Below are 25,975 nucleotides of genomic sequence, written 5' to 3'. Positions count from 1 at the left end.
CAGCAACCTCTACCTTCAGTGACTCAGCAACCTCTACCTTCAGTGACACAGCAACTTCTACCTTCAGTGACTCAGCAGCACTATCCTCCTCTGTCTACAAGTGAGCACCAAGACTTTGGTTGGTTTGCTTGTTTGCTTTTATAAAAATAGCTCCATGGAATTTAGTATGACTTGGTTTCTGGAGTAAACTCTGTGTAGACTTAAAATCTTTGTGTGTGCAGCCTTGCATGAGTCACTGTGGCGGTTTGAATGAGAAATGTCTCCCACAGGCTCAGGCATCAGAACACTCGGTCCCCAGTTGGTGGCGGCACTTGGAGAGGTTATGACAAGTACAGCCTTGCTCGAGGAAGTATTTCACTGGGGTGGACTTCAAATGTTTGCAGCTTTACCCACTTCCTGGTTCACTCTCTGCGTCATGCTTGCAGTGAAAGGTGTTATCCCGCAGCTTCCTGTTCCTGTCACCACGTCTACCACTTTGAGCCTACGCTCCACACCACGATGGACTCTCATCCTCTGAATGTGTAAGTCAAAGTAAATTTTTTCCTCCTTAAGTTGCCTTTGGTCATGGTGCTTTGTCCCAGTGACAGAAAGTAAACAGTACCTCCACTTACCCTCAAGGAGTCTGTTTCCATCTGGGAAGATGGAAGGAGAGGATGAGGAAATGTTTGTATACCAGGTGACAGTGACGTTCGTGTGGTACTGTGTGGACACAGTACCAGCATCACTGTCCGGCAGGCAGAGGAGGCGTGGTTCCCAGGAGTTATCACTGCATAGCTACCACCACACTCTCCATCCTCAGATGAACAGCTCCCTGCAAGCTGACAGTCATGCTCACCTTTTCTGGAGTGAGCGGCTCCACTTTCTCAGTCTCCCGGCGGACAGACTCTTCTCCAGCTGCCGCATCTTGCCCTTGCCAGGGAGGACAAAGAAGGCCACGGCATCTCCTCTGTAGTCCATCTGCAGAACGGAGCAGCCCAGCTCTCTGTCCACTCCAAAAGCAAACAACTCAGTCTGGTGCATCATGGGAACGTGCACGGTGGTGCCCTTGCTCAGAAGGAATGGGAAGCTCTTGTTTGTGTTTGCAACACTAAAGGGCTGGGTCCAGTTGGCTTTCGTAGAGAAAAAGGAGAGGGTTTACATCAGTGCAAAAGAAGGGAGGGCTCACATCAGTGCAAAAGAAGGGAGGGCTCACATCAGTGCAAAAGAAGGGAGGGCTTACATCAGTGCAAAAGAAGGGAGGGCTCACATCAGTGCAAAAGAAGAGAGAGCTTAAGTCAATGTGAAGAAGAGGAGACTTTATGTCCCTGAAACCTGCCAGGTAAAAACAGGCAGATGAGGACCTCTAAAAACTCAATTTTCCATCAAAACATACCATGTATGCACTTGCATCCCCACCCAAACATACCACACAAGCCATAACTAGCATTGCAAGGCCCAGACTTTGATCCCAAACACACTCATGTATACACATACACTTACCACACATACCATACCATACCATACACACGCACCACACAACACACACTTATAATACAATATATAGCTCACATACACACATACATATAACACACATACACCACACACATCCCCTTCACACACACACTATACCCTACACACACCCTATACCACACACACACACACAGATACACAAACACACACACACATATATATGTATAAATGTATATATAACACATGTTCACACATCATACAATACACTACTTGTATAGAGAGACAAACACATGCATCATATATACCACACATATACATAACACACATATCATACACTACAAACATATACATACCACACACATAGACCACTTGCACACACAAACACGTAAATACACCCCACATACCATGTATGCACTTGCATCCTCACCCAAATATACCACACAAGCCATATATTCCCCCTCCTACATGTACTTTCACACACACACACCATACACTATTTACACCCTACAGACAATATACACTTGCACATATACAATATTATACCATATATGCACACATGCACCATACACTATACTTGCATACACATAAATACATACACTCCATTTATCTAGTACTACAACACACACACACACACACACACACACACACACAGTATCTGATACTACACACATCTGCCAACAGTGGTCAAAGTCAGTTCCTTTAGAACTCTGAAAAATCCTCAGATGCTTATAGCGGAGAAACAAATTATTAAAGAAAATAAACTGTGTTGTGCTAGAAGTGGTAAAGTTTGTGGCATTCTGATAGGCTCCAGTACCACATCCCATCCTTCATTCTCTGTGGTCTTGAAAAAGAACAGCCCACATTTACAGTGAAATCAAAATGGGGCTGGAATACCCTAAAGACTCATTCTCGGGTGGTACATAGTGGCTCACACTCGCAACCCCTTGAACACGGGAGGCTGGAAGATTGTGAGTTTTAAGCTATCTCAGGCTACACAGAGAAAACATCTCAAAACAATAACAGCCCTAGACTCGTTCTCTAAGAATTGTCTTTATCTGACCTGCCTCCTGCAATACCAAAAGAATGACTTATAAAAGCCATCCATATTTAATCTGACTTGGAGTTCAGCCAAGGCAAATATCATCTCCCCGAGGACATTTGCCAAGACAGTGGCAGGCGGAACTCTGAAACACCTCCAGCAGTACATAACAGTCAAGACAAATAAGTCACTAACCGCAAAGCTTAGTAAGAAACAAACTGAGAAGAGAGGAGGGAGGTTCTGTCAGCAAAAATGACAAAGCAAGTCCTTCTGCGTGTCCACCCTTCCCTAAACATGGTTCCAGTCAGCCGTGGTGACCAGGAAGGGTCATTCAAGGCAAATGGCCAAATCTTAATGGGGAGCCTCCACTCACACAACCAATAATGGAGGCACACTTGGTGCCTAATGCCTTCTCCCTAGAGGTATAGGAGTGCATTTCATTTCATATTCAATTACAGACAAGAGTCCTCACTTCCCGGCTGTCTGGAGGATGGAGAAGAGATAAGATGAACAGAGAGATAAACAAACACTTCTAAAGAATCAAGTGTTTACAGGAGATTTGGAAACCTCCCACCTATTTCAAACGCAAAGACACCCCAGACGTCTGTAGGCAGTTTGGGAACTATCTGGGTGATTCAGAGCTCTCGCTGTCTGCAAGCCTGGGGGGCACAGACAGAAAATAAAGGATGAGTCAAAATTACAGACTGCCGAGCCAAGTGTGCATGGCAAATCGTTCTGCAAATCCATTCGGAAGAAACAGGAAGCTACAGGTTGTTACAAGGAACAACAGCGACTAACCCTCTGGATGGGAAGTAGTTCACGTTTAGAATTGATTTACATTATTAACATTGTTGGGCTGAAAACATACAAAGAGGCTAGAGATGGTTCTGAGGTTAGGAACGTGTGCTGATCTTACAGAGGACACAGATCGGCTCCCAGATTACAAATACCTGTATCTCCAGTTCCGGGGCATCTGATGTCCTCTTCTGGACTCTGTAGACAACCACAAGTGTGTCTAAATACTCATCACATGACACACATGTGGATACACACAATTAAAATAAATATTTAGATGTTTAAAAAAAAAACAAAAAATGAGATATGAAAAGAAACAAGGAAATAGGTCCCAAACTTTAGGGAGTTGGGAGCATGCATTCCTAAGGGGAACCAGACATGTTTATTATTAATTAAACCTGTCAAAGCAGCTATTTTGAACACACTCAAAAAGCTTTTTTATAAAACTGTATTTAAAAAGCATCTGCTTGTAATTAGAGTAGTGATTCAAAGTCATCGCGTAGAATTGGAAGATATGGTAACAGAAATGAAAGTTTCACTAGAGAGACTTGACAGCAAATGAGAACTAACAGAAAATAATAAGCACTGAGCTAGAGGATGTATCAGTAAGTCTGTAGTGTGAGGAGTACCGAGGCAAAGATGGAGGAATATAGAAAGCTGGGATACACCCTCAAGCAGAGCAATACACGCATCACTGGACTCCCAAAAGGAGGAGAGAGATAGAAAAGGGAGTGGGTGGCTACAGGAAGAAATAACATTCAGAGGCTCCCAAAACTTGGTTTATAGAAATCTTCCAACAGAGTTAACAATTTTATACTTAGATATAACATAATCAGTCAGAAGGCAAAGAGGAAATCTCACATTCGAGATGACCTCAATAACATGAAACATGTTTATCAGAAAATACAAAGCTTGAACAATAGTAGAAGAAAATCAAAGCAAGCAAGCTTTTGCCAGTGCTAGAGGCCTCTGTGGTTGGGGTGGGATAGTGACATAGATCCACACCAGCAAAGGAAATTATGCTCAAACATGGGAGATGGTGTGAGTGTTTTGGAGATGGGTGTAGTGGTACACACCTAGAATTCAAGCACTTGGGGGCAGAAGCAGAGAGCTTGTTCTAAGTTCAAGTCCAGCTTGATGGAGAAGGCAAATTATTGACTATAGAGTGAGATACTGTCCCTAAATAAAGAAAAAAAAATCTAGACAAACAGGAGAGCATAGGTTTTCCTGTTATGTTGTCCTCTCTAGAAAGGCAGCTCATAATGTGATGACCAGGCTGGAGGGATGGCTCGCCTGTTGAGAACACTGATTGCTCTTGCAGAGGACCCAGGTTCCGTTCCCAGCACCTACATGACAGCTCATGACTAAATATAACTACAGTTTTGGGGGATATGGCACCCCCTTCTGTATTCCATAGGCACAGCACACATGTGGTGCACATACATACAGAAACTCATTCACATAACATAAAACAAATTCCTTTTAAAACAAAATAAAATGATCATAATAAATCTATATTGGTGGGCACACATGTGTAGCAGTATGATTTAAAATGATATCAAAGGGATGGAGGAAAAATAAGCACTAAAAAAAATGTTTATAACTATTGGAATGATGACTGTTATTAAGACAGGCTACATTATAATTACATGCCAATTGCATTCCCCAGGTCAACCCTAGGAAAGTAAAGTGAGACTGAAAGAAAAATGAATTAAAAGCTGGAAAAATGTAAACTCGAAAATACTTCATCAGAAAAATGGCACTTTGTAGTCACCGAGGGAGAAAAGCACAGAGGAGATACAGATACTATTAGTGAAGTGTATCCTATCTTCCATACGAATACATTCAGCAACTGAAAGCTGAGATGGAAAGAACCAGCTTAAAATGTTAATGGCCAGAGATAGACTGTTTACAGAGCCAATAAGCTTAGGAAAGAAGGCAAATACCATTAGTCATTAGGGAATGCAGAGCGAAACCATAATGAGTTACAGCCGCCCAGCACCATGGCTGTCATCAAAAAGATGGATAATAAGAAATACTAGGGCTGGTGAGATGGCTCAGCAGATAAAGGTGCTTCCGGCCAAGCCTAACATGAATTCAATCCCTGGTGATGGAAGAAGAGAACTACTCCTGCATGTTGTCTTCACACACACACACACGCACACGCACACGCACGCGCACGCGCACGCGCACGCGCACGCGCACGCGCACGCGCACGCGCACGCGCACGCATGCAGGCAGGCACATGTACATGCACATGTGCATACATGCATGCACATGCACTTATGCACATACTAAATAAATAAACTAAAATTTAGAAAAGAAAGCCAATAGCCGTGAGGCTATGAAAAAGACTGGATCCCTGAGCCACTGTTGGCGTAGGCTCTGCAGAAACAGTTCCCAGCTTCTTAAAGTTGAGAATGGAACTACCATATGACCAAGCAGGCTCTCCCCTGGGTGCACACTTGAAAGCCTCAGAACAGCATCCACACAAAATGAGTGTTCACTAATGTCACAGTAAGGTACTCACAGTAGCCTGAAGTAGGATCTGCCTGCATACCCAGCATCTGACACACAGAATACTGCCAGTCCAGATGACAGTATTTTTCAGCTATTATGGATGAGAGCTGGGAGCTAGCTCACGTGTCTGGATCCAAGCCTTGCAGGAGCAATGTCCGTCTTCTGTTCACAGTGTCAAATTAGCAGTCAGCAACGAAAGCAAAGAATAGAAAAGAAAGGGAAAGTACAGGAAAGAGAAACTGGAAAGAAAAGACTGACTTCTGTTAAATGTTAGACAGCGTGGATGAACCTAAGTTACACACATAAGCTGGAGATGACGTGGCCTGGGGTCCTATTTCAAATGTCATAGACATGTGAAGTGTCTAAAATAGGCAGGTTGCAGAGGCACAGAGCAGATTATTGGTCTCCAGTGGGGAAGAGCAGGAGTTGAGGGAGGCAGCTCATTTTCTTGAGGAGATAGGATCTTCCTTCTGAGGAGGAAAATGAACTGTGGAATTATAGAAAGCCACTGAAATCTGTCTTCAAAGCAGATGCCCGGTCAACTTCAGAACAGTGTCCTTTAACACGCTGTTCCTGTAAACAGCAAAGGGTTAACCCAGTGGTTCTCAACCTTCCTAATTCTGCTATCCTGTAATGCCGTACTTCAGTTGTGGTGATTCCTGACCTCAAAGTTATTTCACTGCTACTTCATAACTACAACTTTGCTACTGTTATGAAGCATAGTGTAGGTAACTGATATGCAGGATATCTAAAACACAACTCCCATGAAAGGGTCGTTTGGCCCCCAAAGAGGTAGTGACCCAGAGGTTAAAAACCTCTGCTCTAGACAGATATGAGTAACAGTCACCATCGTGTCTATATTTCATGCAGTGCAGCCTTGGTGAAGATGCCAGCAACTGAAGACCCTGACTTAGACACTTTAAAATGGTCATAAGCTGTGCACATGACCTTTCACTAGAAATAAATCAAATAAGATAATCTATAGCAAATGAAGGTATCTCACCAACGAAGGAAAGCAGGCCAGTTTTTTTGGCCCTCTTGTTGTGTTTGGAGGATGTGTGGGTGGATGGCTAGACAAATGGCTGGACTGGATTGGTTAATAGGAAACGGGGGTTGGGTAAATGAGAGGATGGAGGAAAGGAAGGAACCATGGTACAGCGGCACACACAGCTCTGAAGCCCAGGCACTCAACTGCAGCCATGGTCCTGTGAGGCTGCGTGTGCTTAGCGATCGCCCAGCCAAGAGGCAGAGACCGGCACAGAGTGGGCACTTAGCCCTCGGCAGGTATTTTTCAGAGTCTCACTTAGGACGGTGGAACAAGAAAGGGGCAGAGGGAGAGCCCAGACTCAGGGTCGTGTGCCTTCAGAGCTGATGCTCATTCAGCTTCAGGGCAGTGTCATTCATAACAGTGGCTTTGTAAACCGTGATGTTCTAGACAGATATGAGTGACAGACCAGCTTGTCTACACTTCCAAACCTCTGAAACTGTTCTCACCACTGGGTTTTTAAACTGGCCCCAGACAGGGCCCAGTGTGTCACGGCTGTGAGGTGTCCAGGGAGTAGTATGACAATCGTTGGTGCCAAAACACAAGCTCTTTGTTCCTCTAGAGTTCCAGAGGACATGTTGGGGCCCTTGTTGCTGAGCACAGCTTCTTTAGGACAGCCCCTTGTTTCATGCTAACACAGAGATAAATGAGGCCCCATATTAATTAATGAGTGGAAGCTAGAGAGAGGGAACAGAAGACAGAATGTACAGGCAGCTACTTGCAAAGCTGATGTCTAGACCTTGTCACACCCTGCTGTCTAGACCTTGTTGTACACACCTGTTTCCTTGACTACACAACACCAAAAGGAAAAGAAATGTGAATTAGGGATGGGCTAGGGTCATGCCTCTGTTGTGTGTGTGGCTGGCACAAAGCACTGGGTTCAGTCTCCACTGCATCAATGGGGTTTGGTGAACACACTTATAATCCCAGCTCTAAGGAGATGGAGGCAGGAGAATCAGAAGTTCAAGGTCACTCTCAGCTCCATAGCTTGATGGAGGCTGTCTTGAAATACGTAAGACCAACTCAACAAACAAACAAACAAACAAACAAACATCCAAGTACATAAAAAGGGAAGGAAAGGAAAACAGAAAAGAGAAATGAAGGAAAGAAAGAAAAGAGTAAATCAGCCTCACCTTTAAAGAAGATGTGGTTGACCAGGACCATGGCTGTCTGAGAGTCAAGATCTTGGATAACATCCACCACCTTCCCTTTGGTCTCCCTCTCCACGTAACTGTTGATCTGGGCCTGGGCAGCGACAGCATTTGAGAAGTCTTCAGAAAATACTTTTGTCCCATAAAGCTTCTTGACCCTGTCCAGAAACTTGGCCTGCAGCTGCAGCTCCTTCCTGATGAAGAGGACACTGCCCATCCTCAAGTCCCGGCCTCTGTGGCACTCGTTCAGCGAGCGGACCAGATGCTCGAAGCCCAGGTGGATAGTGGGCTCCCGCATGATTGTGAGGTTGAAGCCAAGACTCCGGAGGATCTGCGTCTTGGTGGCCGAGCGGCCCCCCAGGGACAGCATGGCCAGAGAAGTGGAGATACTCACAGGAGAAAAGAGGATATTCTGACCTGGGCTTTCCTGAGCCAGCCTCTGGTACAGGAGGAAGGCGAACTTGGTGTTGCTAGGAGACACCTGGGAGGCTGGGTTGCTCTTCATGGAGGGAGGGTGAGGGGACTCACGGTTGTAGGGATTGGATGACGACACGCAGAACATTGGAGCACAGAAACCAACCAATAGGAGAACTCGGTAAAAGGACGAGCCCATTTGGAAGGAAGGGAGTCTGTAAAACAGAAGGGACCCACTGTGGGGAGGTAAGCTCAATGCTCAGGTGGGACCTCCCATTCTGCTATGGAGTCCCCCTGGAGCCTCACAGAAACTCTGCAAAGTCCGTAGTGTGGAGGTTTTGATCCTACAATGAGCAACAAGTTCTCATGAGGATGTGGTTGTATAACTTGGCTCAGGTCACAGGTGAGGCTGTATGCTAACTGGGATACCAGACAGGGCTCCTTTCTGACCCCCAGGCTTTTTTATGATTTCTGATTTCCTCCATCTATGCTTTAAACTACAAAGAAAGTGAAAGTGTGTTGCCTTGCCATCATGAGGACCAGAATCCTGATCCTCAAAGTCAGAAGTAACTTCCAGCCCTAAATATGCCTCTAAATATTCCTGTACCTTCTGTGGGGACAGGACAGAGCTACCCATCTATGCCCAGTCACATGCATTTCCATTGTATACGTGCCTCTGAAAACATGGAAACCAGGGCACGGGGCTGCAGTGCAGTTCGAGGAATGTTTACCTAACCTGCAGTAAGCCTTAGGGTTCCATCCCAGAACCACTTGAGCTGGGCATGGTGGACAAACCCCTGCAATCCAAGCATTGCTGGAAGATAGAAGTAGGAAGGTCAGAAATTCAAGGCTATCCTCAACTACATGACACCTTGTTTTCCCCAAAAGACAGAAGGCCAGCTTGTAGTTTCAGCACCCAGGAGCTAGGCAGAAGCAAGTGGATCTCTGAAGCTGAGGCTAACCTGGTCTACACAGCAAGTTCCAGGCCAGCCAAAGCTATATAGTTAGACTCTGTCTGAAAAAAAAAAAAACAGGCATGTGTGATAGGATTGGCCTGTACCCCAGAACTGGGGTTGGGTGGAGGTGCTACGGATTATGAGTTCATACCTGGCTGGCTACACATGGAGACTAAGAAGGCAAACACTACAATAAATAAAGGACATGGACAGGTTTAATTCCCAGTGACAACAGGTGACCTGTGGAAAGTACGAGTGAGCTGGGGGCAGCCTAACTGGCTTGTGATCACCTTCTCTGACAGTGTTTTGAATAGTTGGCCATCTGTGGTTGGCCACACCTCATAGGTCGCAGTCTGTTTACATAAGAAGTTGGGTTACAGTTCATTCTGTATGGAAAAACATATATAGGCCAAATTTAATTCACTTTAACACTTTGACCAGCCCCTCCCCCACCCCACCCCCCGACTCCTTACTCTCTAAGGTCTTTCTAGTCAAGGCTTGGGGCAGGGGGAGTGGGCAGCCCCTGCTGGAGCCAGCTGCTCAAAACATCAGGAAGCTCACACTTCCAAAACCAGCTGTCTGTTCTGTGTTTCCCATCTCTTCAATCCCTTCCTCTCCCTCTCTTTTCCTTCCATCCCCTCCCTTATTTTGAGACAGAATCTGGACTATGGAGCTCAAGCTGGCCTGGAGTTCATAGCAATCCCCCTGCCTCCACCTTCCCACTGCTGAGATTACAGGTAGGTGCCGCCAGGACTTGTAGCTATAGAACTCTGAATGGCTTCTGATCCCAGCCTGCTGCCTAATTCTTCTATTATAAATAAAGCAGGTAAAGACCTGCAAACCTAGGGCTTGGTCAGTAAAGTGTTTGTCTTGCAAACAGGAGGAGCTGAGTTTGATCCCCAGAGCCTAGGCTTAAAAAGCCTGGCGTGTTGATGCGACCTACCCTAGGATGTGCTCATCAGCCAGTCTTCCCTTCTTGATGGGCTCAGTACCAGCAAGAGACACTGTTTCAAAAGTAAGGCGGATGGCACTACTCATGTGGTGACATTCAGGATTGTCCTCTGACCTTCCCCTGCACGGGAACACACACACACACACACACACACACACGAGATATAAAAAAAAAACAACTTGATCTGCTGCCATCTTCTCTTTCAACAAGACTACATGGCTGAACGGTAGTAGGAAACTCCAGTAGAACAGGGCTGGGTCTACATCAGCTCTGACACTCGTCATGAGCAAGGAATCTGTCCCTGTCCCTCAAAGAATCGGTCCTCAGTTTTGTTTTTGTAAACAGGAGTCCAGCTTACACAGCTGACCAGTTGAGAGTGGTCCAGTAGGTACTCAGTACACGGCTTCCACTGCTGCCACTGCTTTCATTGGTGTAGACAATTTGATAGAGACAATTTTGTGTAGCCATTATTCTAGGCTTCCCAACCCTGTCCAGTTCCCATATCACCCCTACACCATCTGCAAGATTTCTGCTCGAACATACTTGTCTAGAGGTGCTCTGGCTCTGTGTCCTGACTCTGAGATTCTGTGAAGGGCGAAGACAGTGGGCTGAAAGGGATCTGGGCCAAGGCAAAAGGCAAAAGAAAACAGCATGTGTCCCAGAAAGTCATGAGCTTTGAAAACTTCTCTAGAACATTCTCCTCATTTCATATCCTCTTCTCTATGCTCTAGATAACCTTCCCTCCACCATCCCTCTACAAACCCCTTACTCTGTCAAGCTTGGCTCTCTGGTCACTTCCAGTGTGAACAACTGCCACTTATTCTTGTCATGAGGACAATTTTACATTTCACTTCTGACTGAGAAGGAAAGACTTCACCCATGAAGCAAGCATGTAGCCAACAAGTGGGACAATTATTTCATCAGATGTGGGGAAGGGAGACGATAGAAGCCCCTGTGCTCACAGTTACAAAGATCTCCACACAGTTCCTGGTCTGTGCTGTACCTGGCCTCGTGGGACAGCCAGTTTCCACAGCATCTGATGTGATGAAACTTACAAGGTGTACATGGAGAATCCTTTTACAAACTTCTAATTTGGCTTTGTAGCTTTGCATAGGCCTGTCTGGAACCGGGGATATCTCTAAGCCTCACTTCCTGGGTTTTTATCAATCTACTCTGTGCTGAGCTCAGGATGACCATGAGAATTTTGTCTCTCGCATCCCAGAGAGCACACTATAGCGTGCCAGCCAAGCTGAGAACAGCCAACCTGAGCGCCAGTCCCCACTCTTTTCTCTCTTCTCTTTTTCTCTCCTGAATTGTCTTGAAGACTCCCTTTCTTTCTCCCTCTCTCCCTCCCTCCCCCCTTCTCTGTCTCTCTCTCTCTGCCTCTCTCTCTCTGACTGTGTGCCTTTCAATGGAACATTCCCCAGAATCCCAACCATCTCTGCATTCATGGCCTCTTGGCAGTGTAGGCAAACACCATCCAATGGTTGACCTTGCCCTCTGCCTTCAGTCCTGATGCTCACTGCTGTCCATCTGTCCGTCAGAACTTGACAGCAATCACCATCGACTGTGAGGTTCCTCCCACTAGCCTCTTGCCATTCTCTTGCCCAGCAATACCAATTCACCTCACCATCACCCCACTGTCCCTTATCTGACACAGAGGGGGCTCTGATGAAAAGTGAGAGGGTGTCTGCATAGCGCTCAGTGATATATCAGGTCCAGGGACTTGAAGTAGCTTCTTCTTGCTTTGTACTTGGAAGCGACAAAGAAGGTGGCGACTGTCCCTCACTATTGATAACCATTCGGGAGGGGACGAAGCTAAAGAAAGAGAGTATCGGCTGTAGACATGGGAAGAGGCTGTCTCTGCCCCCTGCCCTCAGGCAAGCTGCTTCGTGGTGTAGGAGCTCAGAGGAAGGAAGTCCAGAGACTCTTCCTGAAAAGCTTGGAGTTCCCCCAAGACCCTGGAGCATCATAGTCTCTGAAAACATCTCCCGCCAAGGCTCATTCGGTCAACTTTCAAATCCAGTCCCACTCCCTCTTCACTCATCCAGAGGACAACTCCAGCATTCCCAGGGCAGTCCCAACTCTTGTCTCTCTCCTAGGCCTACCAAGCCCTCCCCGCTGCTCTGTTGTAGCACAGCCCTGTGTGCACACCACACCCTGTCAGTGGGCTCCACCTGTTGGGGTGACAGGGACCCTGTCTTTCCTGGGCTTGCCCCGTGGGGGCCCATCCCTCCCATTAGCCTGGCTTTTACCCCTCCCTCTATTGTCTCTCAGGGCTATTACCCAAATGCCTGCTCCCCCTGTCACTCGTCACACTACTGACAGGGTAGCTTCCTCATACAAAGCTGCCATGTCACTCCTAGTTCCTCAGAGCCCCCTCAGAGCATAGGAGAGACAGCCAAGCTCCCGTCATGTACGCCTTTTTCCCACTGTGCCCACTCACCTGCAGGTGTCCAGCTACTCTGTTCTCCTATCACAATTCTCAGCCTAAGGTAGCTCCTGACCCTGCTTGGGTACAGAACATTCCATCCAACCAGACCCTTCCCCACCCGATGACCCAGCTTGTGTAGGATGCCCCAGCCTGGTGGCTCTCAGCCTGGTAGAGCCCATTCATGTGCCTCGTCTTTGTCCAGCATACCGGGGGATGTTGCCTCCATCCAGGGCCAACTGACTGGTCAACTAGACATCCATTTCCTACTGACTGCAGGAAGACATCTCATAGACCTGCACTCAGACATAGGACACATACAGCCATTACCCATTACACACACACACACACACACACACACACACACACATGAAAACATATGTGATCACCCTCAGCCAGCCTTTCTTCCCACCTCACATCACAGACAAACCCTTAGACAATGACCATCTTCAGTCTCCTATGGGAGAGGAAGCTTTCTCTCCATCTGCCTTGTCACCATCCTAGAACCTCCAGTTCCATCTTCTGTTCTCAAAACTCTCTCCCCCCCCCACCCCCAAGCTTGGATATTGGCTTTAAGCAAGTTTGAGCGTAGCCATAACAACGAACCCACGATCAAAACCACCTCCCTCCTTTCATCCATTCTGCTGTCACCTTGTCCATCCGCAAGTGTCCCTAACCCTGATCCGTCATTATTTTTAGCTTACAGTCTGGCTTCTAACCACAGAAACCAGACCCAGATGTTGTAAAGCTATTGAATATGTCTGAGTATTCACCTCACCTGCCTTCCCTGTAGGACAACAACGGCGACCTCAGCTCCTGTTCCACTCAGCCCTTAGGCAGCTGGATTTTGTTCAAACCCATGCTCCTCCTCCTTTTCCTCCTCCCCTTGATGGGGTCCTGTCCTCCAGCTCATTCTTATAAGCCAGCAGGCCTCAGCAGCTGGCTGGTGGCTCTCACCTCTCACCCACAGGTCTCACCACACCCACAGCTTCATTAGGAAGGGACGCAAATGAGCACTTTTCATCTCCAGCCAGGTCCCTTCCCTCCGAGCTCCTGCATTGCTAGCTGCCCATCTGCCAGTGCCTCCTGATGCTACAAGCCAGTTGTAGCTCAGGAGACCAAACTGGAATCAACTTTCCCAGTCAGCTTCCTGACGAGAGTTGCAGACGAACCTTTATCAGCATCTGCATCAGTGGTACCCGTCCACCAGGCTACCCAAGCCTCAGGACCATCTTTGCACTGCCTCTTCCTCATTCTCAGTGTCATCCATCACCAGTCTGGTCAATTTACCTCAAGTTAAGACATGAAGAATGAGGAAGCGTTGACTGTCAGGTAGACTGGTGATGGCACTGATACAGATGTGGGCAAGGTTTTGCTATAACTCTTGTTGGGTGGTTCTGTCTCCCAAAAGAGTCTTGCTAGACCCCCAATCCTCTGACCTGTCTTTCAACTGCCAAAATGGGGCCTCTTCAACACCATCACCATCACATAGCCCTGAATCTTGATTCCTTGAATTCTATTTTAGGATAATCACTTTGATTTTGCTTGGATCCTATTCCCAGAGTATGTTTCTTCCAATTTTTCTCCCAGTGAACTCCAATTTGTTGTTTAGATCCTGCGTCACACCACTGACTCAAAGAAGCTGTCTTTGATGACCTATAGGAGAAAAATGGCTCTCTGTAGATGTTTCTATGTCACCTTCAGCCTGTTGGCAAAACAATTGCCACTGTTGTGATTTCACATCTATGTGGGGTATTGGACACCGCATGAGTCAGGGCTCTTGCCTGTCTTGTCTTCCCTGCATACCGACTGTTTGGCCAACACTAAGTATTCTGTGAGTGCTTGTTGAACAGGTGACTGAATTAAAATTGAGTTAAATGAACAGCTTGCCTCTGAGGAGTGGTGATGACTGGAAATGGGCAGGAAGAGCTCCGGGCCAGAGTGATGAAAACTCTCTGGCTCCATTGAAGTTCCAGTGTTACAGGAAGTGCATGTGTGAAGTTTGGGTTGCGCTTTTGTCCAAAACAGAGGGATGGAGATTGGCCGTATAGATCGACATAAACAGACACACTCACCCCCCAGAGTAAACAGATGAAAACGTATAGAACCAGCGAGACATGGAAAATCCATCCAAGGTGGAGAGCCCCGTGGGAAGCTGAGAGATGTCACATCTTGCCTTTGGAACTGAACTAATTTACGTTTAGAGTCACACTAGACTAATCCTAGGGATCAAAAGCGTGCCTTGACAGGACCAAGCAGAACTTCAAGTCACTTAGTTGTGTTTAAAAGTGGTTATCAGTAGACGGTAAAGGAAGATAACAAAAGCTAGACAGCAAAAGAATGATGGAATATCCAACATCCAACCCAAAATCTCTAGATATTCCAAGAATACTGTTGGTATAAAATAACCTATGCTTTAGAGGAAGCACCAATATCACTCATCCTTAGCCATGGTCGGAAAAGACAAATCCAAGTGACCCTGAACAACATCCACCACCATGGACCAGGCTACATGTTACTGTCACATAGAAGAAAGTCACAATTCAGTTCCTGTGCCAGTGGCCTTGTGGGAGCCTCATCAGGTGGGGAAATCACCTTTACAAAATTCAGGTCTTTGTCACAGTCTTGCTTTGGGGTTGGTGAGGGTTGAGAGGTCTGGCAAGCTTAGCTGTGCATTCCAACTGAGTAGTTAGCAGGACACAGCAGCTGACACTAATTGCCTGTAAAGAGGCAATTTTGCCAGTGGTTGTCCATTGGAGATAACTTCCGAGCTGGGATGGGGGCTTGTGTCCACTTTCCCTTCGCAGTTCTGGATGGAACCCTGTCTGGATGAGACCTATGCAGGCCCTGCCCTGGGCATGCTACCATAGTCTCTGAAGGTTCATGTGTGTCACTCCTGTTTGTGACTAGAAGGCCTTGTAGCCCTGGTGTCTTCCATCCCCATGGCTCTTACAATCATTCCTACTTCTTCTGCAGGGTTCATCGTATCTGAGACTGAGTATCCCAAGGTCTCTTGCTCTCTGCACATTTTCCTGCTGTGGGTCTCTATATTTGTCCCCATCTACTGTAAGAGGGGGCTTCTCTGATGATGGCTGAGCAAGGCATTGATCTATGATGTCATGCTAGCAGAATGACACCAGGAGTCACTATTTGTATCTTCACTTAGCAGAACAGTGGTAAGTCGGTTGAGGTAAGTGGTGACAGGGTTGATTCTCCCCTAGGTCCTCATCTACTCTTAGGCTCTTGGCCACCTTGAAGTGTCAGACATGGGTTCCATCTCCTCAAGTGGACCCTAAATCTAATCAGATGTTTGTTGCTTACTTCCATAACTTTTGTGCCTCTGTTAGACCAGCTTATCTTACAGGCAGGTCACCACTGTAGATTGAAAGGTTTGTAGCTGGGTTGGTGACCTGCCTGCAAGATAACCTTTCTCCTCTGGTGGCATTCAGAGTACCTTTGAGTATCATGAACACTAGTCAATAGAGTTGAAGGCTCTAGGTAGGGCCTTAGCATCACTCCATGGAAGTGATCGATAACCTTGGAAATAGCCTGAGTCGTTTCAGGCCCCTTTGGCCAACAACGCAATTAGATGTAATCTATTTCTGGCGCTGGAGGCTTCAGTTCATGGTGAGAGATGTCTAGTTGGGGCTTTGTTTCCCCTGTTAGTTGGTGTTAGTTGATTTAGACTTCTGTCTTACATGTATATATTTTAAGAGGCTTCTATTGTATCAGGTGTCCATGTGACCCTTCAACTGACCCTTAGTTTTTACTTATTTCTAACTTATATCCTCTTCCCTCTTCCTCTCCATTTGATTATCCCACTGTAGTCTCTGCCCACCACTCTCATCTCTGTCTCTCCTTAACTATATATTCAATTTCCTCTCCCTTGGGGAGTCTTTTCCTCCCCTAGTCACTGACTCTATTAGCTAACCTCTGTGGGTACATGAATTATAGTTTGGTTATCAGAAACTAAAAGCTATCATCTATATATAGGTGAATACATACTATGTTACTGGTCAATTGGGGTCTGGATTTTACTCAGAATGATTTTTTCTACCTCCATTCACTGTTAAAAATATACTTAAACATAGAATATGTTACTATAATATGAGGAAAAATGTAAAATAGTATCAACTTGATCATCTTGAGAAGATAAATTTGATAACTGAGAACAAAAGTGTGTACGGTGACTCTAAAACAGCAGAAGAAACGATCAGTGATCTTGAAGGTAGGTCTGAAGAGATGGCCCAAGAGTTAAGAGCACTTTCTATTCCTGAAAAGGACAAGAGTTTAATTCCAGGGCCACAAGGCAGCTCATATCAGTCCGTAACTCTAGCTCCAGGGGATTTGATGCCCTCTTCTGGTTTCCTTGAGACTTGCACTCATAATCACATACACACAGAGGGATAGACACATAGACTTAAAGAAAAAGTAAAATAAAACTTTTAAAAAGAAAGAAAATGTACCAGAAGGCATACCAAAGCAAAGACAGCTACCTAGATAAACAAGCAAACAAGAAAATTGCCAAGGTGCTCTTGAGGGGAAATAGGAATTGCTAACACGTGTAATTAGAATACTGGTCATGAAAGGAAAGGGGACACAGAGAATTAAAGACGGTTGAAGAAATCTGTATGGGGTTGGTAGAAACCGAATGCTTGAGAGTCTCTGTCTCTGTCTCTGTCTCTGTCTCTCTCTCTCTCTCTCTCTCTCTCTCTCTCTCTCTCTCTGTGTGTGTGTGTGTGTGTGTGTTTAGATAAAGATAATAAATGTGGTCAATACAAAGAAGGAAACTCTATCATTTCTTTCTCACTCCATGTGATCTCCCATGATTCTACAATTAGACCACCCTTCCTGTCTCTTCACCGACATCCTCCTTTCCAGCCACTAACTACAACTCAGTCCCTCCCGCCTCAGTCTTTCTGGATCACACACTCTGCCCGTCCTTATCAATGCCTGAAGCAAACTTGGCTTTTTGCCTTCTTATATGTCTTCCTTCCTGTCTACAACGTCTAGAGATTGTGTGGGTTCCCCAGAACGAAGCTGAGGTTACACATTCTAGAGAAGAGGAGGAGGGGAGAGGAAGATGAATCAAAGAGGATATGAAGGTGGAGGATGGAGTGGGAGGCCGGGGGAGAGATGATGGGAACCTAGAGGGTCAGACTTACTGAGTTGTCCAATGCCCGGTGACTTTTGTCAAGTCTTACAGCTGACGTGTGACAGGAGAGCAGCTTGAAAAGTTTGGGGCTTCCCAAGGTTGACTAATCAGGGTTCTCATCAGGGGCAGGTCACATGGTCCCACCCAGAAGCACAGAATCAGAGTTTCCAGGGAAAGCTAGGAAAGACCTAAGAGTAAGGAGCAAGGGCATCTCTCAACACGCTCACTTCCACTCCAGCGTCTGTCCTTGACCTGGAAAGAAGTTCATCCGAGATCATCTTCAGCACTGAGGTCTCGGGTCTTGGGGTTTCAGGGCCACTTTAGAAAGCAAAGGTCTATTCCTTCTACAATATCTAAGCCTACTCACAATAGCACACTGAAGGGAAAAGGGCAAGTTCTCAAAGGCCTATCCAAGGGTCATCAGCATGAGCTTGTACCCAGTTCACCCTCCTCCATGGAACCTCTTCAGCAATGTAGAGAGAAGTAGAAGGTATCTAGAATCATCTGTTTTTGTCTACTGGGTCTGTTATCATCCTCATAATCTTGGATGTGTCCACCCCAACTCTGGTTTTATAAAGATGCTTATTTTATTTTTAGATTTTTGAGGTAATGTAGATCAGGGTAGCCTTGAACTAGAGAGTCTCTGACCACTGGATGAAATCCTGAGGCAGAAGGAGGAGTGCTAATGATGAAACTTGTAAAATTCAAATAAAGTTCACAGTTCACTTACTGGCCTAGTACCAATGTCTACTCCCAAGTACTGGGATTATAAACACTGGCATGTTTAAAAAAGCTGGCATACCTATTTCATAGCCCTAAAATGTGGCTGTAACAGCCACTCATGGTGGAACACACCTTTAATCCCAGCAGTCATTACGTAGAAGCAGGTGGATCTCTGTAAATTTGAAGCCAGCTTGGTCTTAATAGCAAGTTTCAGGATAGCCAGGGCCATATAATAGAGAGATTCTATCCCTAAGAATGAAAAAAGTATAATTTTAAGAGTAAATTAATGATCAACTATGCCTATAGGCTGATGACATAGCAGGTAAAGCTGTTAGCTGACAAGCTCGATGACCTATATTCAATTCCTGGGACTTGTATGGTAGGAGAGAACTGGTTCCTGAAACACACACACACACACACCAGAATAAAAATAGTTAAGCATGCCTACATCTCTATACATTTCTGTTTAGTGTCTATGTTTCACCTTTCTTTCCTCAGAACAAGGGAGCAGATTATCACCTCAAGACTGAACCTGAACGCTACTCAACCAGAAGCCTCAGGTCTGATGGTTGGCAGCCTCTACAGCTGAGGTGACTGTCCCCCCTGTAGAGCTGCCCAGCAGGAGATGCTCCTCAAAGCTTCTGGTGACCTTTTTCTTCGATGTAGCTCTTTAGCCTTCCCAGAAGTCACCTCACCTTAACAACTGGGGACAAACCAAGGGTGAGATAAGAAAAGGTTTGGGTTTCAGCAGAGCCCCAGGTCCCAAGGAATTCTCTCTGTTGTCTTTTCCATGTGATGGGACACGGGAGATTTCTGTTCTGAGATGACCTTTATCCAGGAGGGACCCTTATAGGATTTGTACAGGACTCTGGCAAACAAAACAACCAGCTCTCTGATGGGCACTGAGACTAAGCACGTGTTGAGGGGATATGGAGTCAACTTTGGGGTCCAGAATTGCCTCACAAAACACATGAACACCCGTCTCAGTCAGGCAGGGATAGTTTATGGAGCATACACCCCAGGACTGGTCCACCAGGGCAACGGTCCAGATTTGGGGACTGAACCATGACATTGAGTTAAGATCCCATAGAGTTTTTACGCCTCAACTCCATAATCATGTGTGCCAAGTTATTTCACCAATCAGAATTTAGGGATAGGGGATTTCCTTAGGAACATGTCTTTGTTGTACACGTACCCTGCTCCCATTGGTGAGGGTATTCAATTGGGTCAATGGACTTGCCTTGTTTAATACTCGTGTCCTAACTTGTCTGCCAGGATGGGACTTGCCTAATATTTATGTCTTGATTTTACCAACCAGGATGTCAGTTACCCACATACATGTCTCCTTCTGCCAAGTAGGATGGCAGTTTCCAGGGAGGTCTTGGGAACTTAAACTTTACTCAACCACTACCCAAAACAGAAGTCTTATTCCAAATAGTTATTTATATTTGTGCAGGTCTCTCTTATGTTGGGGTCCATCCTGGGGGCAGCTTATACCATAAAAGCTTACGCATGGGTGCAGGAATTGCTGTTGGGTAGTGGGTTCAGGTCTAAGCTTATTATGAGCTGTGGGGCAATGGACTAAGCCAGGAACCTTGGTAAGGTTGGGTAGGTTTGGAAGCCCCAGCATCTCCTACATGAGGACAATAGGTGCTTCACCCACCTCTGGCCAGACTCCTGGCCTGTAACGCCCCTGAGCACAGCCCCCTATATAAAGTGTGTGACTAGTAGTCACATAGCACAGAACAGAGTTCTCCATACTAATGAGGTATCTAGATGGGTCCTGAGGGTTTACCCAATAAGTTTCTCTTCCTGCAAAAGGTATTTAATCTCTGGTTCACCCTACAGAAGTGGTATGCAACCCTTTTTCATGATGAATAATCAATAAACGGTATGGATACCTCTCTCATCATCGTCTCTCTCAGACGGCATGGACTGTCTCTCTCATCAAGAACCACTGTGGGGGACACGGAGGAAGCCTTTGTCTACAGAGCAGTCACCTAAGTCTCTTGCAGAAAGCCCCTCCATGTTCCTGGACAATCACACTGCTCAGATAAACCTGAGTTCCCTCTCCCCAGCCCTGGGCTCATCCTTGAAGGCCCATGAGCCCCCTCTGTTCCCGAATCCTCTGTGTGGTTTCCAGTGGCATCTGAACGCCTGGGAGTTTGGGAATTTGTGACTCCTCAGCCTTAGCCTGTGCTGTTTCTCACCCAGGCTGAGGTCCCCAACCCCTGAGCAGTGTATCAGTGCTTCCTGGGAACCTAGTGCCCAGTGGTGGCATAGTGTAATGCAGCCTGGCATTCTCAATTTCATTTGCCCTGTGGAGTTCCCACACCCTAGTGGCACGTGAAACTATAGTGGGTATCTTAGTCAGGGTTACTATTCCTGCACAAACATCATGACCAAAAAGCAAATTGGGGAGGAAAGGGTTTATTCAGCTTACACTTCCACATTGCTGTTCATCACCAAAGGAAGTCAGGACAGGAACTCACACAGGGCAGGAAGCAGAAGCTGATGCAGAGGCCATGGAGGAATGCTTCTGAATGGTTTGCTTCCCCTGGCTTGCTCAGCTTGCTTCCTTATAGAACCCAGAACTACCAGCCCAGGGATGGTACCAACTACCATGGGCCCTCCCCCTTGATCACTAATTAAGAAAATGCCTTACAGCTGGATCTCATGGAGGCATTTCCTCAAGGGAGGGTCCTTTCTCTGCGATAACTCCAGCTTGTGTCAAGTTGACACACAACACCAGCCAGTGAAGTGGGTAACTATACAGAACTGTTCTACTGATTTGTACAGGGACTGGTTTCAAAAGTCACAGAACATAACAGAATATGTGATCAATCTTGGCATTAGAAAGTTTCCTAGTAACAGCAGAAACATAAAAAGTTTCCTTCTAATGGCAGCCTAGCCAAGTAATTTTTACCTAGGTAACATTCCATCTAGTCCTTAATACCTTACCTAGGTCCTAACAATCAGCAAGTCACTGGATACCCCTTTAAGGCCCCTGCTGGTGGACACTAGATCCCCAGCTCTCAACACTGAGTTAATCATAGGACTTGCTGAGCACCCCAAACCAAACAGATGTTCCCCACCCCTAAGTTCAGCTTCATCCCATGTGACTCTGGGGTATCCCCCCCACTTTCAGCCTCTTCAAAGCCCTGGAGATGCTCTTGAGGGTGTCACCCACGATGTCACACACCCTGGATGGGATCCTGGAGCAGAAGGAAGGGTGCTAAGGAGGAAACTGGTGGTTTGCAAATATCATTCGCAGTTCACTCACTGGGCTGGTGCCGATGCTTACTCCATTGCTGTGAGCTGTGTGACCAGGGTTCCATGGTTACAGACTACAATGTGTCTAGAGGACGCGACTGGAAACCATGTCTTAGCTCCGTCACTTTCTGTAAACCCAGAGCAATCCCAAAACTTAAGAACATATCCAAGGTGGTAGAGCACTTGTGTAATGCGTGCGAGGCACTGGGTTCAAGCCCTAGAACTGCCAAAGATTAAATACAAAAATAAAAGCTAACTAAATGAAGCTAAGTAGTCTGGCACATAAGTGAGGAAAATGCTTCTGCCTTGGCTCAAGGCCCAGGCACAGGGTTCACCTTTGACCTCCAGAACTTAGATTCTCCTGTTGTTTCTCTCAGCTCACAGAAGGAGTTAGCATGTTGCCCATATGTAGCTCTCCTGTTGGAGCAGGCTCTTCCAGATATCAAATCCCTAAATGGAGAAGGGCTACAGTCAGGACAGGCTACCACTGTCCTTCACAAACTAGCCAGGTTTGTTGGTCTTCCAGACATGTCCTTGAGACATCCCAAACACCTACCTCGGCCAGAAATACAAACAGTGTCTCTTAGTCTAGTATGGTGACCCCAGATGACCTCAACAAAACATGTCTCCCCTCTTGACTCCCCTCAAAGGATCATTACATGAACTGGATGTGCTTTCCCTGGCTAGACTGGAGCTCTTTGTCCTTCATTCTCCTCCAGCCTGTATTTCCAGCCGGCCTGAAAGACATTTCCAGTCTGCACCTCTGGCTCAAACCTCACCCCTCTCCCAATCTAAATCCTAACCATTTCTGTCCACAGACCATAAGACAAAGTCCTATGGGTCTCTGTTATTTCTTTAAGGAGGAGGGCTCAGCCTAGGGCTATCAAACTTACTAAGTTCCCGAGAGCTTTCCCAGGCTAGACCGACAAGCGCTGACTCATTGGGGTGGAATTTGATCTGGATACACTCTGTTGTCATTCTGTAACTTGCCTGGCATAAATGAAGGGTTTCTCTACAGATTTCTGTCCCCTTTCCTTTGGCTATCAGACTATTGAAGCAGTGGATCCCGAGACATTGCAACTCCCCAGGAGAGAAGGAAAAGGCAGAAGCCTGGTGCCAGCTGGAGGAGGGGCTTGTCTCCAAGCAAAGCAATTTGACAGTTCTGAAAACTTGTCAGAAGACCATCTCAGAGGACACACAAGAACCCAGACAATGAGGGATCAGTGATGGGCAGGGCCACACCTTTACCCAAGCTGCTTAGTTATACACACACATTACACACACACACACACACACACACACACACACACACACACACACACACATATATATATATATATATATATATATATATATATGCTTATGTATATGTATGTATGTATCTTGCCCAGAGTCTCCTGTTGGGACTCCAAAGATGGACTTGGGAGAATTCTTAGATTTTTTTCTCGCTCTTCCCAATATGATCACATTGAATAAATCTCTTTTTTTTTCTGCTTTTCATCATTGTTTATTTAATTGGCAGACCAAGGATGGGTGGCCCAGCCTAATGTCTTACCCAGTTCACCTAGGCTCAAAAACTGCCTCATAGTTTTAGAAGAAATTTGGAAAAAGATTGGTAAAGGATAACAGGTTAGTTCCAGTTTGGCTGGATCAGGGAGAGAGACTCCCCACTTCCCTCAGGCCCTCAGAAGGAGAGTTATGGTTTTGTAGAAGACAATGAATCAAAAGCAAGGATGTTAATTTAGCTGAGCATTGAAGTGTAAACCCCACCCCACCCCCGGCCCCCACCCTGACTGGCACTATCAGCTCAGCCTTTCTCTGGGGTGCCTGGAAAAGCTGCAATACCTTGCACTGAAGTGCATTGTTTTAGCGTGGTAACCCTCCAGAGGGGGTGCCACAGGTCTCCCATCCTCCAAGGTCCATGCTTACACTGTCTCTGTTTAAATAATTACTTTCTGGCTGGGGTAAGCTGATTTTGTTTTCTGTGTAAGATTTTGTTTTCCTCTTTAAGTGGTTTTATTTAGTTCTGTTAAGTTTCATTACATTTATTGTTGGGGAGTGATTAGGGTTCATCACTGCATGCACACGCAAGTCAGGGAGAAGTATTGATGGCTGATAGCTGTTGTATGCAATATTAAAAAAAATCAATCCATGCTATCACCGGCTACTCTCCTGCTGCAGTGGTCTCCCCAGCCCATTCCCACGGTGTTGCTGAACTGCTGTTTTCTCAGTCATCCAACCCCTGTAGCTAGCTGTCACAAATCCCCGTAACCAAGTAAAATGAAAACTCCAGAGGCTTGTAAATTATCAGTCAGATTTATATCAGTAAATTTTCAACCCACAGAATGCCCACACAATGAACTCAGAGCCAATTGATATTGATACAAGTTGCCCACCTAGGCAAATAAATAAATAAATAAATAAATAAATAAAATCTGTCAAATTTCAAATCTTGTTCTTTTTCCTAGGCTGATGACATATGGTCCATAGCATGGCTCCCATCACCTCTGCAATGAGAGGAAGCAACCTTCACTCTTTGGGGTGCTGTGTTCCTGAGCTGTAGTGCTCAGATGGTTAGACATCAGATATTTTCCATTTGAGGTGGGCCCATGGGTATAAAACTCCCTAACACAGAAGAGGAGGTGGCTTCGCCGTAATTGTGCCTGTAGATCAGAGTTGAATGAAAGTTGGGAAACTGTGTGTGAATGGAATACGGGCTCCCTGAAGAACAAACAAAAGCTGCCTTGGCTTTGCACCCCTGTTGTAAAAGATGAGAACCGTTGTGGTGACCAGCAGGACTGGGAGCTCTTTCCTTGGTCCTGAGTAGGACATCAGGAGATGCAGAGGAGGAAGGCCATGTGGTAATCTCCTTCCAGGCTGTGCTTGGCCAGGTTCCCTCACTTCCATTTACACCGTGTCTGGTACTCTGTCTTGGTTCATAATAGACGGTTAGTTGGTGGCCGCACAGTGCCTTTATGTCTGAAAGAATAGCTGTTTTGTCAGAGTGTGTGTGTGTGTGTGTGTGTGTGTGTGTGTGTGTGTGTGTGTCGGGGGGGGGGTCTTTTGATGCCAACCTGTAGCTGCATCAGATGAAGAGCAGAAGCCCAGGTTCAAGACACACAGGGTGTGTCTATAAAAATTAGAGCAGAACACTGGGACTTCCCACTGGTGGCCCTCCCTGCCAACACATCGGCCTGCCACTCCTGGTGCATCCCACAGAAATGACCTCAGCAGGGGCAGGTGGAGCTATGGGCTAGGCTGGCACTGACAGGAAGCTGGATTCCTGGCCTGGCCCCTGTGTGTTCCTGAAGAGATGCTCAAAGGCTGTGCCACGGCTTCCCACACCCTACAGAAAGCCTGCTGGATCACACCAAAGGGGCATTTCTTGCTGGGATTCTGGTGTCGGGCATGTACATTCTAAGGACTTATGTCCAGGTGAGCAATGGTCCACCCGTGTCACCAGCACACAGATTCAGCGGTGCAACAGACTTTGCAATACGGAATCATCATTTAGCTGTTTAGGTAGTGAGCATCCTCTGCTCCTAAGGCTGGCTCACGACCCCTCTACCACCATCACACACATATAACACCAACACTTTCAGCTGGCCACCTTGCCTGCTCTGTTAAATGGCTTCTTTATTACATCCCTTGTTTATTTTATGCCTCTCCAAACAGACTAAAGCCTCCATGAGGTGAAGGTCTGTGTAGATTTTGTTAGCTGTTATAACTCAAGATGCTAGGATAGTCCATGACATATAGTGGACAGATGGATGGACCGATTAGTGGGAGGATGATGGGTCGGTGGATGGATGGGCAGATTCATGAGTGGGAAAATACATGTATGGATGAATTAGTCAATGAGTTGGGCAGGTGAGTAGATAGATAGGTCAGTAGGATGGACAGGTTGGTGGGTGCAAAATGGGTGAATGGATTGACAGGTCAAAGGATGGACAGGTCAATGGGATGAACAGGTAGATGGGAAAGATACATAGATAGATAGATAGATAGATAGATAGATATAAGAAAGAAAGAAAGAAAGAAAGAAAGAAAGAAAGAAAGAAAGAAAGAAAGA

The 25,975-nt window shown here is 46.2% G+C and overlaps 1 protein-coding gene across 2 annotated transcripts in view; it reads right to left on the bottom strand.

The window, feature by feature from the left end:
• Nucleotides 1–13,569, bottom strand: part of Serpina9 (serpin family A member 9) — a 17,784-nt gene extending 4,215 nt beyond the window's left edge. The window contains exons 1-3 of one of the 2 annotated variants that reach the window (XM_028782057.1): nt 13,526–13,569; nt 7,982–8,628; nt 836–1,109 (exon numbers count right to left, since the gene is read on the bottom strand). In XM_028782057.1, the coding sequence (XP_028637890.1) occupies nt 836–1,109; nt 7,982–8,612 (905 nt within the window). In that variant the 5' untranslated portion in view covers nt 8,613–8,628; nt 13,526–13,569. The remainder of the gene's footprint in view (nt 1–835; nt 1,110–7,981; nt 8,629–13,525) is intronic. The other variant, XM_028782059.1, reaches the window with a different exon arrangement.
• Between the last annotated feature and the right edge of the window lie 12,406 nt (nt 13,570–25,975).

The sequence above is a fragment of the Grammomys surdaster genome, unplaced genomic scaffold (assembly GCF_004785775.1).
Source record: "Grammomys surdaster isolate TR1022 unplaced genomic scaffold, NIH_TR_1.0 690, whole genome shotgun sequence".
Taxonomy (NCBI): domain Eukaryota; kingdom Metazoa; phylum Chordata; class Mammalia; order Rodentia; family Muridae; genus Grammomys; species Grammomys surdaster.
This window is presented reverse-complemented; position numbering and strand designations above follow the sequence as displayed.